Source organism: Myripristis murdjan, chromosome 9 (assembly GCF_902150065.1).
Source record: "Myripristis murdjan chromosome 9, fMyrMur1.1, whole genome shotgun sequence".
NCBI lineage: Eukaryota > Metazoa > Chordata > Actinopteri > Holocentriformes > Holocentridae > Myripristis > Myripristis murdjan.
In genome coordinates, this window is record NC_043988.1 from 20,025,745 (window position 1) to 20,040,371 (window position 14,627).

A 14,627-nucleotide genomic window follows, 5' to 3' on the forward strand; every position below is an offset into this window, starting at 1 on the left:
CAAATTTTATTTTTAAACTGATCAATCAATTGATCTAACTTTAACTGATTAATGGAGTAGTATGTTAGTTAGTATGGTTTTATATCTGCGCACCTATGCGATCCACAGTAATAATAATATGATGTGTGTATTTGAGCACTGAGGCCTATGTCTTTGCATGTATCAAAAAAAAAAAAAAAACAGGCAATACATCACAACCTCCCTCTGAAAAGTCTGGTGTCAAAATTCTAACTCATACCAGCTTTGAAGGAAAACAAAAGGAGATGTGATGGGAGCCATGTGTGCGAAGACACAAAAGAGACACACACACACACACACACACACACACACACACACACACTGTCATCATGCTCACTGCTTCATTAGGTGATCAGGACTTCTCTTCACATTTTCTTTATTCATATTGTGACTGTAGACTGTGTAAACTGTATTAAAATGACAACGTCAAGTTCAACTTGAGTTTTCAAACAGCACCAACACTCAAAGGAGTATGGGCATATGTAACAATATTCTTACTTAGCAATGTTGAGCTTCAGGTAGCTGATTCTGGCATGTATTGACAGATACAAATGCTGTTCACCTGGGGGCTCTGAGAGATTAGGAGGGATGGCACTGCCTTGGGGAAAATGCAAGAGGGGAAAATAATAATTCACCTGTCCGCAATCTCCCTTGGTAAATCTGAACAAATCCACCATCTCTACTGCTGTTAGCCATGTGTGAGCCACAGAGCCTGTCTGGCACACAGACAGAGACAGCTCCAGCACTGAAATAGCGACAAAGACCTTGAGTGTTCAGAAAACTATGAGGAGATACACAGAGGTGGACCTTAGTTAGTCCACTGACTGCATGGACAACTGTTCAAAAGCACGGCTTATAAGAAAAGAACAACTAATTGCCATTTAAAACAGCCACTGCTGTCCATGCCCAACGCCACTTCCCCTGGCAAAATGAGTGAACCTGATTTTGACTCAGACTGGTGGAGACACTGGTATTTTCCATTTTTTCAGATGAGCCCTTTCCACAATGGCTTTATGAGTCTGAAGCGAGTAATGAGTTTAAAAGCACAAGACTTAAACATTTAGGAAACAGTCCATCTGCACTGACTGCCATGTTTATACTCTGTTTCTTTGCCCTTGGTTAAGTTCTGGCAAGGGAGGTCAATTTTGAATCAGCAAATTTGAAAAAGTACACAAGGCAATGAGCTATTTACACCACTTAAACTATGACATATAATATAAACATATCAAAATGAACAAGTTTATGACCCTAAGAGTTATCTGGAGGGATATCAAATGACATTCAACGTAATGTTTTTCCCCAAATTAGCATATTTGAAACAGGTTTGACATGGAGACTTCCATTATATCAGCCATGCTAGGACTGACATGGAGACTTCCATGTTAAACCCGTCAGACTACTTGAAATCTAATCTAAGGTCACTTGAGGTTGTGGAAAAGATAAAGTAGGTTACATGATTTAGGTTCAACACTCCTTATTACGGTTCACTTGAGAGAGTGCTGTTTGAGTAACAGTGCCATGCCTAGACTTTTCAGTGACTCTCAAGACCTTGTTTGGTGAAACTAATTGTTGCATGTGGGGAAAAAAAATATGACTTGGGTCAAAATTAGACATCAGATAGGCCTCTCATTTTCTGATGATGTTATCATGAAATCCTGACGCCTTTATTCAATTTAAAACCGTTGTACACAAATATCTATCTCAAGCTTTTCCTCAGGATGTGTAGCAATGCAATGACAGAGAGAAGTCCAAAAAGCTGGTATTTGGCTGGTACATTTACCAAAAAAAACAACAACAACAACAACAAAAAACTCTCAGTTGTCTCATTGTTATAGTTTTCTCACAAACTTTCAAGGTTTTTCAAGGCCTGTGGAAGCCCCACTTTTAAATGTCACTCTGAATTTGAGACCTCAAGTAAAATGTGATTGATAGTATGCTGAAAAAAAAAAAAACGTCTATCAATCACGCTGGCACTGTAATGAGACAAGATAGATCTTGGAGAAGAAATCAGCCCTTGGGCTCTTGGCTCTATCTCACTCAGTGTTATCAGCTCAATCTCTGAGTTGAGGAAATGGGACATTGAGAACAGCAAATGGTGGCAAGTTCACAGAAACATATTATTTTCAGCATATTCTTTCTTTATGTCTCTTTCTCAATTTCGCCATCTTTGTATCCATTCCTCTACATTTACATGCACACTATAATATGGCTATTGTGAAAAATCACATCAAAATGATCATTCCAGTGAAGCATCTGGATAGTTTGACGAAATGGCCCTTTCCCCTATAAGTGGAGAAAGATGAGATGCAGTGGGATCTGGCTGGCAGCCATCATGACGTCAGAAGACAAATGTCTGAAAAAATTACAAAATACATAGCTGAACACCTTTGGAACATTTCTTTCTTTCTTTCTTTCTTTCACAGTGCTTGTACACATTTAAAAACCTTAGGATGCTCACTTTATTGTTTGAAGAAACAAGCAACACTGATGCATGCACATCAACCTCCTCTGTGATCTTTATGATATGCAGCATGTACACATTTTTGAAAAACTGAATGAATCCAGACTGAGCTGACAGACTGAGTGCCCACACATGGGTGTGGTAACTAGGTTGACCTTGTACCAGTTATGACCTGAGTCTGGTACAGAAAATCAGTCACACCACTACCGAAACTCTCTCGGCCTTCTGTTCATTTGAATGGAACAGCATGTGATATGAGTTGGCTTCCTGCTGCAAAGCTACTTCACTTCGTTCACTTGGAAGTTGGCACAGAGCTCAAAGTTGTTCAACACTGATCTGCAAATTTGCACGGCTCATCGATGCCCAACCGTTATGAACAGAGAGGGCAGGACTGACCCCCTTCTGCCAGGGAGATTTTTTTTTTTTTTTGGTTGGTACTAGCAATGTGAACACAAGTCAATGCTACGTCCACTGGTGAGGCAAGTCTGTCCCCTTGCACAACACCGGCACATAAATAATATCATCACTTCTGGTTGCACCACAGCATGCAAATAGATTTTGTGTGGCCAATCCTGAATTAGCCTAAATGCTTTTGCACGATATTTCTTATAGCCTGAGTATTGTTTTTGATCAGGTTAAGGTTGGGTAATTAGCGTGCATGTAAATGTACCCTCTGATTACCTCTTCCCTCTACTCTGTGTTCCACCCCTCCTCATCTGCCTCTTTCCAAACAGACAGAAATTGAGTTTGTTTTTAGTAGATTTGCTATTCTTGGCTTGTAGCTTTGTGTTAAGCTCCTACAATGTGATCCGAGTTTCCAGTAGTCACACCAAATCATCACGAGGTGTCTGGTAATGTTAAGTGTCTCTTTCTCTTTTTCGCTCTCTCTCACTCTCTCTCTCTCGCTCTCTTGCTCTCTCTGTCTCTCACGTTTTTTTTTTTTTTCTCACTTTCTCTCTCACTACCCACACACACACAAACAAACACAAGTGAAAGTGAGGGAAGTGTTCTGTTTGCAGCTGCTATCCTAAACTCAATTACAAGGCCAATTGAGAACGTGGCTGTTTTGCAGATTTGTGTGATGTATTCTTGACCTAAATAAGATCGCCATTCCCCAAAAGGCCTCAGCTATACCAAGAAAGACAACTGCATGCACTTATGAGATTGACAGACGATGGAAAAGAGCACACACACACACACACACACACACACACACACACACACACACATCTGGTGCTCTGCTTCTCTTATTCATATTTGCTGAGTGTTTTCCTGCATGGTCCCCTGGTGATACTGCCCCTGAACGGCTCAAATGAGGTGAGGTAAGATTTGGAGCTACAGTATTATGCCATCTGGACACACACACACACACACACACACACACACATTTGCTCATGTGCACACAAGCACACACACACACACACACACACACACACACACACACACACACACGCACGCACACACATATACATATATACAGATATACTCCTGTCATAACACACACTGACAAACACCTGGACCTTATTACTGGACTCAGAGGGGGAGTCCAATGGTGTGTGTGTGTGTGTGTGTGTGTGTGTATTAGTCGGCTGTATGAGGTGTAGTGTGACAAGGCTTCAGGTTAGTCTATGCTGGAGGCAATGTGAGGTTGATTTAAATTATTTTTCCTTCCACTTTCTCAGTCCCTGAAGAAACAGGCTCACTTCACCTATAATCTCAATAATAAAGGTAGGACTTTGCTACTATGTACGCCCACTTCCCTCATATGGAAAACTCCTGGCAGAGAGGTCTTAAACTTTTCAGCCCAAGACAGGAACTGAGAAAACTCAGTCTCACAGGTTCAGCAATACTGCTGGTATGGTGGGACTTAGCAGCAACAGGCTCGCAGACCATTTTGTGTGCTGTTAGACAAAGGCTGCTTGGCATGTACACATATCTGAACCATGAACCATATCTGCTGCTGCATAATTCATCTGGAAATGCTATAACGGATTTTCTCATGTCTATATCACAGAGAAATTAGTTGCATGCATGCTTATGGAAGACTTTCTTGGTGTAGAGTGATGAACTGTGTTTGAATGTGCTTAGGTTTGGTAAACTACGCACAGTACACCTCAAAAAAGATGGTGTGGGAAATAATGAACCAGCGGCAACAAATGGAGTCTTTGCAATGTGATGCAGGTGGTCATTATCCTGATGATCTGACAATGATATATTATCAGAAAATCCCCCATGGATTATCTTTAAAAGACTGTGTCAGCAATATGTGCTCTAACGTAGTTCTCAGATAAATATGGATTAGAGATTGTTCTCCTCTGGTGCCTTACACCCGCACGTGGACCCGCACAAAAACAAACATTACATTACAAATACCAAAAAGTTTTACAGTGTCCTTAAACCGGTGGATAGTTACACAGGTCACTTGGCATAACTGAAGCAACAAGAAATGCGTGTTTGCCCCATTAGAACAGAATAGAAAAGAATAGAATAGATCAGAACAGAATAGAATACAGCCATGTTGATGAATCACATGCAAAGCTGTTTGGTAGTCTTTAAAGAAAAGTAAGATGAGGATCTGCTGCTGAAATTCCAGTATGGCACAAATAAAGTGAATGGCAGTAATTGTTAAGCAGCCTGGTCTCACTGTCTTATGCTGTTATATAGTAGGCCAAACTTATAGTAGCCTATAAAACTATAGTAGCCCAATATCTTATACTTGTTAGAAAGGAGTCTACATGAGTGACAGCTTCAGAAACGGATATATCTATTTATGGCTAGATTTGCTGCTTTTGCTTTGGAAACAGGAGCTCTTAGGGACTTTGGTCAAGTCTATATCAACATCACCAACGCAAGCAGACTAAGGTGAGAATATGGGACCAACTGGCAACCCCAAATCTGTGCTGCAAACCAACAATGTGAGCAAATCTGATATGATGCAGACTCACAAACGTTATGGTCAAATGCTGCCTCCAAACACTTCCACTCTATTGCATTTCAGCTTTGCAGCACACGGTTCTTTCAACATTATGCACACCTCAAAGATCCACGTATGAAGGAATGAGCTGATTTCAATTCAGTAGCAAGAATGCAGCAGAGTGTCAACATCTCCATCCTACAAAACGACTCGACTTCTGTCAAACTTTCCAAGGTGGCCGCAGCTACCGATCGATTAAAAAAACGCAGCGCCACAAGTGTAACATTCACGACAAATGTGCGCCTCAAAGCAAGTTTACTGCAAGTTGAAAGTTTACTGCTTTAGTCTACTCACCTTTGTTTTTAAGTTTTTTATTTTCGATGATAACGCAAACGCGCTCAACACCCCGGGAGTCCGATACGGATGCGAGTTGGTCTTTTACACGCTGGATTATCGGCGTCTCTCTCTCTCTCTCTCTCTCTCTCTCTCTCTCTCTCTCTCTCTCTCTCTCTCTCTCACACACACACACACACACACACACACACACACACACACACACTCCTGACTCACAAAGAGCACCTCCCCGCCCCTCCAAAAAAAAAAAAAAAAAAAAAAAACTAAAATGCTCGGTTGTATGAGGGGTGATTAATGCCAGAAGTGAAGAAGGAGGAGAAGCATTATCGAAACACACTTTAATACTGTTAATATAGCAGTCCTACAGGCCTACTCAAAGTGTCATTTAGCTTAAGTTTAAGAATGGAAATGCATTAATTATATTCTATTATATTGCTGAGTGGAGATTTTGAACGTGCGGACACACACACACACACACACACACACACACACACACACACATATATATATATATATATATATATATATATATATATACATAGCTACTGTAGATGCCATTATCAATCACTTCATGGTGCATTAACCAAATCAAATCAGCAAAGTAGTGTGAAATGTTTTTAGTGATCTTATCAAACATGGAACATGCGAAATAGCCTACAGACAGCCTACACACACAAACTGAACTCATTCACCTACTGCATGCAGCAGGTTATGCCATTTATATAACTCCGTGTGTGTTTGTGTCTGTGTGTGAGAGTGAGACAGAGCAAGAGAGGGAGCAAGTGAAAGAACGACAGAGAAAGAAAGAGAGAGGTGGTCGTGTTGGCAGCCCACCACACTGATTATGTAGAAACTTTGGAAATGCCAAGTGGCTCTATGAAGTTCAGAAGAGGAGAAGCTGTTGTCAAAGGCAAATCCTTCTCCACTGGATCGGACCCAAATTGCCATTTAATGGCCCTCAGAGATCCTCACCACCCTGGCTTCCCTCACTGAATCTTTCTCTTTTTCCATGTCATGTTCATGCCATGTTCACACTCCCCTTCTCTACTGTTTCTTTACCTCTCTCATGACATTTCTCAGGGTCGTGGACACGCATTGAAATCTGCATTTCACACTGCCTTTCTCAGATTTTACTGTACAACAGTGGCTGGCAAGACACCATGTGGTTTCTCCAAGCAATAATACAAGAGGTTTGATATGGTAAGATTATATTACAGTGGCGGAGAACATGGCAAACATGAAAGAAAAATTGAATATTTGTCTTGGGGTTCAAAAAGACTTCAGTTTATTAAATGACTTATTAATTCTACTTTATGGCTTCAAAGGTAGAAAACTAAGCATTTTTCTTTATTTTCCCACTAAAGCCCCTGTTTGCATTTAGATTTAAGTGAAATACTGTTAAAAATGACTTCCATGGCCATTCGCTCTGTCAGTTGAAAGTAAAACAAAGCAGCCCAATTGTTTGGTGCTTGACACAGTAGCACATGCGTGTCTTTCCTCAGCCATAGTGAACAGAAACAATCATCAAATCAGTACTGACTAAAGTAATGGGAAGGCTTGGTAAGTCAGGACAGATTCACACTCTGCCTGGTAAATTTGAAAACAATGTTTTGGTCCTCTATCCACACTAACATTTCCAGCTCATTTTCCAAAAGCCCACCATCCAAACTGAAAAGTTTAGAGTCCCCTGCTGACCGTATGCGTGCCATGGGCAAAAACATGCACATGCTCTCATCTAGATCGTGACAATCCTCCGTCAGCAAATTTACACACGTTGGACAGGGTTTTGGAAAAGATGGATGGCCAAAACAGTGAAAAAAATGTACCCAGTTTGGTCTGGACATGACCAAAGACACAAACACGCACACACACACCCGAGCTGTAACCCTGGCAACCCTCTCCATCAGTCTCTGAAAATAAAAGCCCAAACCGAATATGCATTGTCGCAGATATATTTCTCTCCTCTTAACGGACATAAAATAAAATATGGAGTTTAGTACATGAAGATTAGCATCAATCTCTAGGGCCAAATCACTAATAATTAGAAATGAATATATTGATAAATTCAAAAATAAACCATTTATAGGAAAACACAATAAATATATAAAGTAGCAGACTAATCTGTCAATAAATAAATGAAAAGTGGTCATACTTCAATAAAAGAATGTAACAATCTGGAAAAAATGATAGTAAATGTCATGTCTCATGCATTTCCCAACTCATTTTTTCAGTATTTTATTTCTGTATTTCCTTCTCTGCAGAATGCTAATGAGATATTTCAGTGGGCACGATGTTCAGCACTCAGGCATATTAATCAAACCGGATGTTCACTGGCTCCAAATGACTGTGCAACACCCACAGCTGTTCTGTAAGCTCATAGATTTCAGCGGCATGAGAAGCTGAAGTCAGGGCCAGCTCATCCAACCTGTGCAGGAGAGCAGGTACAGTCAGAAACGTCTACCAACCTCCAGGGAACTAAAGCATCAACCTTTCAGCAGCTGGCAACAACTTCAGTTATCGATTATTGTCTCCATATGGAAAAGCCAGTAATCAGGAGAAACATGTCCCACTGTTGGACCAGTGGCGTTCAAAGCGAGGGCCGGGGACCCCCAGGGGTCCATGAGGGGCTTCCATGGGGTCCTCAGCAACATGAGTAGTTTAATTTCACTGTAATTTAAAGGCTGCTGCACTCCTTTCGCAAGCATTTAAACACAAAAAACCTGAAGTCAATCCATCATCACTGATCTGATGTTTAAATATATCATTTTAATAATAATGAACATAGTTTTCTTGTGTTTTTTTTAAATCATTCTTCTTATTAGTAATTGTTTTGGCAATTTCTGGTAATTTCTAATATTCTTATAAACTGTTTTTTCCTCCTGATTTTTGAAATAATGTTCCAGTAACTGTTTGCTAATTTGTTAATCACCTTTTTTCCATGTTTTTGAAATAAATGAAGTGCATTTGCTCAGGTTTCAAAGGGTCACTTCACTAGACATTGCCACAACACACCAATAAGTATGAGTGATTATTTTAATATTAATTTTAATTTCATTTTAATTTGTTTTAATCTCACCATTCGGAATATATGTGACAAGTTGGACAAGTAGACAATTTTATAATTAAAACCAATATGTCGATTCATGTAAGGGTCCAAAACCTAAAGTAGGGGGGTCCAGCGTCCAGCGCCTAATGAGAGCCAACTTGGGGGTCCAGAACATGAAAGTGTTTGTTACAAAGTTGTTTTGTTGTCAGCTCAGTAAGACAAATCCAATCGTGCAGTGCACCAAGACAATGATCAAACAATACTGTGTTTAACACTGTTTGCAAATATTTGACAACCCTCATTATAGTAGGGAGAAACATAGAAATAAATAAATACAGAAATATATGAATGAGTAGATACATACATGGAGAAAAAAATGACAACCAAGATATCTTTTCCTGTTAATGCATTGTGACACCATTTATTTATTCAGTAATGGTAAGTTATTTTTAAAAATTAAAAAAATTAAATATTTATTTCCAGATGACTATGCATTTTAATTTTTACAGGTTTTTCTTTTGGGTTTATTGATATTTATGTTTATGTGGTTATTTCTATTTTGGGGTATTTTTGTCTCCATAATATCAAAAGACCATGCCCTAATGAATCATCTCTCTCTCTCTCTCTCTCTCTCTCTCTCTCTCTCTCATCAGTCCCTAAAGACAGATGTGATTCTTTAACATTAATGTAGCTATACAACACACAGAAAGTAAAATACATACATTTCATTAAAAAGTCCTAAAAAAGCTGGAACAAATTTAAAGGCCCACCCTGCTTCCCAGAATGTGGTTTTAGGCCAGGGCCCAGTTTCCCAAAAAGTATTTTAACTCTGAAACCATTAGTAACACTTAAAATTACAGCTAACATTGTCTGAACAGTTTCATGGCACAATGACAAAATATAACTAAGTTTGACATAGATGGCTGAATGGCTACAAACGGTCTTATTATGCTCTTGAATCTGACTGAAACGCTGCTGAATAAATTTGGTTACATCTGGAGCAAAATAAACACTAGAGATCTGAAAGAAATCAACGTCCAAAATCCCAGCTTCATACTGCATTTACAGCTTGGATAACAACTTATAACATAACATTTATCCTGTTTCTGTCTAATTATAACACAACTATAGAAAATGTTGGGTTGGGTGATTTAACAAGTCAACAAATACTCATTCTACATTGGCTTATAATAGAAAATTCCAGGACCTCATCACTAACATGCTGTAGAGAAATTCAGTAAAAAAAAAAAATGGACTGAGCTGTCTCTGTAAATCCAGGCTACAAGTTTCTAAAAGATAAATCTTTCTCAAACTACAGCCTGCCTCTTGTGGGCTTCATTCGACAAGAGTGTATGTATGTTTTTTTAACATAGTGTATGTCCAAGTCCCTGCACAAGGCAAGGCAGCTTACAGCACATTTCATACACAGAGGCAGTTCAAAGTGCTTTTCATAATCATAAAAAATACAGTAAAGTTAACAGAGTTGAAGGAAAAATTGAATTAAAATAGACAAGTCTAAATTTACTTTTGGAGCCCCAGCAGTGTTTCCCTAACCATTGGACCACAGGATCCACCACCCTGGACTAAGTAGGAGTATATGGCTTTGTATCAGTTTTACTTCTCTATAGACTATGTACTGTTAAGAGGCCTTTTTCCACCGCAACATGAAACATTTAACCATTCAGTTACACTTTTTTTGTCAAACTCTTAAAGGTTCATATCTTCAGTGTGTGAGCGTGTTTCTTGCAAAGAGGTTTGTCTTTCTTGGAGAAGAAGGTCTGGCCCTCCAGTGTGGTGCAGCACACCTGAAAAAAGCAGAACACATACACACAGAAATAAGTGCACACAGGTTACACAGGAGGTTAAGACAAATATGTCCACCATACTCTGACATGGCAATGGAATAAGAATTCCCCAAACAGCTTTTACTCAGAGATCACAGTATATCTTTCCTATTTGGAGAGACAATGGATTTATCCCCAACTGTGTGTTTGTGCTTTCATGACATGCCAAGGAATGATCTCAGAAACTATTGGCCTTACATTTGTCAAACAGCAGACAACAGCTGCAATTTTTAAGGACATGCAGCATTAACAAAATTATAATGATTGGAATAAAGTAGGCGTCATAGCAATTAATTAGAATTTTTTACAAGACTATCCATTGCCTTGTCTGTGCAAGCACAATTATATTTGTTTTAAATAATCCAGAAGTTAGGTCTTTTGTATACATGATGTCAGTTTTCATTGATGAAACTGATCCTGCCCTTCAAAAGAGGACACATGTATCACTCATATAGGTGACAATGTGAAGGTTTGTTTATTGGAAAACAAAGTGAGTATGCTCTCCCTCGTGTCGGAAACCATGACCCTAGAACCAAGCAAAACTACTGGTGTGCATGTGTGTGTGTGTGTGTGTGTGTGTGTGTGTGTGTGTGTGCGTTTATGTGTGGTTATCGGTCTGTTTTTCCTCTTTCTCAGATTCCAATGCAGTGTCTCTACCTGCCAATGCACGCAGGCACTACCCTAGTTTCTTCAGTTGATACTGCTGGCCAAAGTCACATCTGTGATGCAGTGGTTGTCCCAGCAGGGGTTCCTTTTTGACTTGGCATGTCCAACTTTTCTTCTTCTTTTTTTTCTTGATAATGCTGGGATGGTGGGATAGCCACCACCCAACCTTGACAAGATTAATGGATGTGTTCACTGGCCTTTACTTACAGCACAGACAAAGCAGGTATCATGCCAGGTGTATCCGAGGGCCTCCAGGAACTTGTCTCCAGCCTCTATGGGGAACTCGCAGCCATGGCAACCAGTTCCAAACAAATTGTAGTAGTCTTTATAGAGACACAGGACATAGACACTTTGCAAATCACATAAATCAACTACTGTATGTCTACTGTTATGAACAACTACTGTATGTCAGATAGTTCATATCAAACTGTAGTAGTGTTGAGCGAACAGTGTGCCATGGAGGATGAAGAGTCTGCAGTTTATCGCTTCAACCCACCACCAACCGAAGTGATTTCTCTGATCAATACATCTTCAACCAGAGTGGAGGAATTCATTAGTGAAATCTGCTGGTGTTGTCTTTGAAGAAAAATCACAAGGCCATTGGCCCTGGAGGGCCATTGGCCCCATAGCCTATACTGTCTTTGTGGCCCGCTACTGTTATAGAAGGAATAAAACATTAACAAAAGACTATGATTGCATGTTCATTGTAGTCCCATTATTTATGACCAGATAATGGAGACCATTGCCATAGAAACTCATCATGATCATGAATTATGTGTTACATTTAAAAAATGATTACCAAAAAAACCCCAAAAAACGGTTGAAGTACTGTAGGTGGGAATCAGAAGTTGGGAATCAGATGTATGTACAGCAAAATCATTTTTTACCCACTTAAACAACAAATATTGTCCAGTGTGGCCAGCAGGAGTGGGATTAAGTGTTGATCAAGATGTAGAGAGAGGTTGAGGGCAGCCAATCAGAAAAACAATGTGCAACTGTTCCCATTTAACCCTCCTTTATTTGTGACTCTGCTTCAGTGTGTTTGTCAGATGAACCGCTGGACTGAACCAGACAGCCAGAGATGCACAGACATGAACACTGTCGGATTCATCCCTGACACCTGCAACACTGATTTCATGCAACACTACAGATACAGTTTTGATTATGTTTGTGCCAAAATAAAAGTCACCCAGAGGACCACGGTCCATCAGCACGGTCAACAAGAACTTTCACCACTTTATTCACAGACATCATCGCTCACCTTGTTCACAGTATGGTTCCCCGTCCTCCAGGTGGAAGGTGTTGTTTCTAATTGGCTGCTGACAGCAAGCACACAGGAAGCAGTAGACATGCCACGTCTGTTTGAGGGCATTTATCACTTCCTAGTAGCAAAGATAAATATATACTAGGGTTAGTTTGGGTCACTGCGCAGGAAGTTAGAGACACTGATTTCTGTGTGTTTTGAAGCAGAGATTCAGTAACTGGATTATTGCTGGTTTGTTATCTTGGACTGACAGTTCCAGATAGTGGATAGGATGCAGTAGCTTTTGGAGGGCTAAAAAAAAAACATACTCTGAGAAGTGGAATATCACCTCATATGAACTGATTCCAAATATAGACTGAAAGGCCTGATCCTGAAGTGCCAAAATGTGAACTGACAGTTTGTCATCACTGGATATGCTACAGTACAGCTGTACGCCCTTAAGGAAGGTGAGTAACCCCTTATAGCATGCCGCTACCTACATGCTATGAATAAATTATTGCATGTATAGCATCACTGCATATGTATGGTAATCTGTCAACAAAAATTATCAACCTCTCATTGAGAAATATGGACTATAGTCACAGCATAGTCTTTCCTTTAATTTTAGTCCTCCTCTTTCTCATGCCACACTTAAATATTGCTTTAAATATTTCTTCTGCAGCCACATGACCCAGATTAAAATTAACACAGTGCTTTCCCACCCTTAAACTGAGAGCAGGAGGGGACAGGGGATCAATGGAGGGCTGGTGGGCTGGAGAAAAATGAGGGATTAAGACTGAGGGAGTGAGAAAACAGGTTAATAAGAGGGGGTAAGCCGGTTGAAAATGTGTGAGAAATAGAGGGTTGAAAGGGATTGAGGCTAAAGAGGTTAAAACACGTGAGGGATGAATGTCAGAGCTGTTAGGAGACCCAAGATCTTGGCTTCCTGACACTCTGGGTCCAAGCTACACCTGCAGCCTTCAGGCTTCTTAGACTAACTCTCCTAACACCCTAACTTTTGAATTCCTCAGCTTTATATAGCACATGTCATACAAAGAGGCAATTCAAAGTGCTGTAAAGAATAATAAAAATAAAGATTTGAGGGGAAAAATAGAATTCAAAGAGGCAGTTCGGCAAAAGTTTCATTACATAGCAGAACAGAAAGTGCAGAGCATAAAAGTCTTAAGTTTACATTAAAAAGTTGTGAGAGTGTTGGCTTGTCAATCATTTGGAAGTTATTCCAAGTCTGCATGATAACACTGTGTTTTGTTCTGACTCTTGGGACAGCCAGCGAACCAGTCCCACATGACCAAAGAGCCCTTGAAGGTTCATATGACACAAGCATGCCAGAGAGATATTTGGGCCAAAACTGCTGAGTGATTTGTAAACAAAGAGCACGATTTTAAAAGTAGTTCTCTGACTGACTGGTAACCAGTGTAGGGATTTTAGGACGGGTGTAATATGGTCGTTTGCATTTGTGTTTTTGCAGAACTCTGGTAGTGGCATTTTGAAATTGTGTTGAACAGCTTTTTTTTTTTGAAAGCCGATAGACAGACCTATGCCCTTATTTCCTATTGGAAACAAAGGCATAAGGTTTTCTAGGTCTTTTTGGGACATGAATCTTCTGACTCTCACAATATAGTTTAGATGGTAATAAGATGATGAAGCTACTGATTTCATGTGGCTATTGAATTTAACTGAATTGAATTATCTTCAACTTATCTTAGTTTAGTTGAAGGGAATTTTGCCACATCAAGTCACTGATTTGTTAAATGCAATGACATGCAATGAGTGTATCAGCAGGTCAATAATCTACCTGTAAGTAGATCAGAGTATAAGATTTTATTTATATAGTAACCTGTATGTACCTAACCTGCATCTTCTTCATGTGGTTGAAGAAATAGTGCTGCAGCAATGCAGCAAGCATCTAAAGAATTGGACTTTGATCATGTGTATTTCTATGCATTTTGTTTCACCCCCTTATTTGGTCTTAATTCCCCATAGCCTATACTGTCTAGCCTTGACAAAGCTCCCCTATTTCCTTCCAGACTTCCATTTCTATTGGACAGAGGAATTTTTGG

General features: G+C 39.7%; 2 protein-coding genes across 5 annotated transcripts in view; both read right to left on the reverse strand.

The window, feature by feature from the left end:
- Positions 1–5,866, reverse strand: part of bmpr1ba (bone morphogenetic protein receptor, type IBa) — an 88,890-nt gene extending 83,024 nt beyond the window's left edge. The window contains exon 1 of the mRNA XM_030059844.1: positions 5,748–5,866. The gene's annotated coding sequence lies outside the window, so the exon portion shown is untranslated. The remainder of the gene's footprint in view (positions 1–5,747) is intronic.
- Positions 1–14,627, reverse strand: part of pdlim5a (PDZ and LIM domain 5a) — a 103,188-nt gene that overhangs the window by 7,946 nt on the left and 80,615 nt on the right. For 3 of the 4 annotated variants that reach the window (XM_030059841.1, XM_030059839.1, XM_030059842.1), the window contains 3 exons: positions 12,565–12,685; positions 11,511–11,626; positions 8,553–10,598 (listed from right to left, as the gene is read on the reverse strand). In XM_030059841.1, coding sequence (XP_029915701.1) covers positions 10,509–10,598; positions 11,511–11,626; positions 12,565–12,685 — 327 coding nt within the window. In that variant the 3' untranslated portion in view covers positions 8,553–10,508. Of the gene's footprint in view, positions 1–8,552; positions 10,599–11,510; positions 11,627–12,564; positions 12,686–14,627 lie in introns of those variants that run through there. The other variant, XR_003928749.1, reaches the window with a different exon arrangement.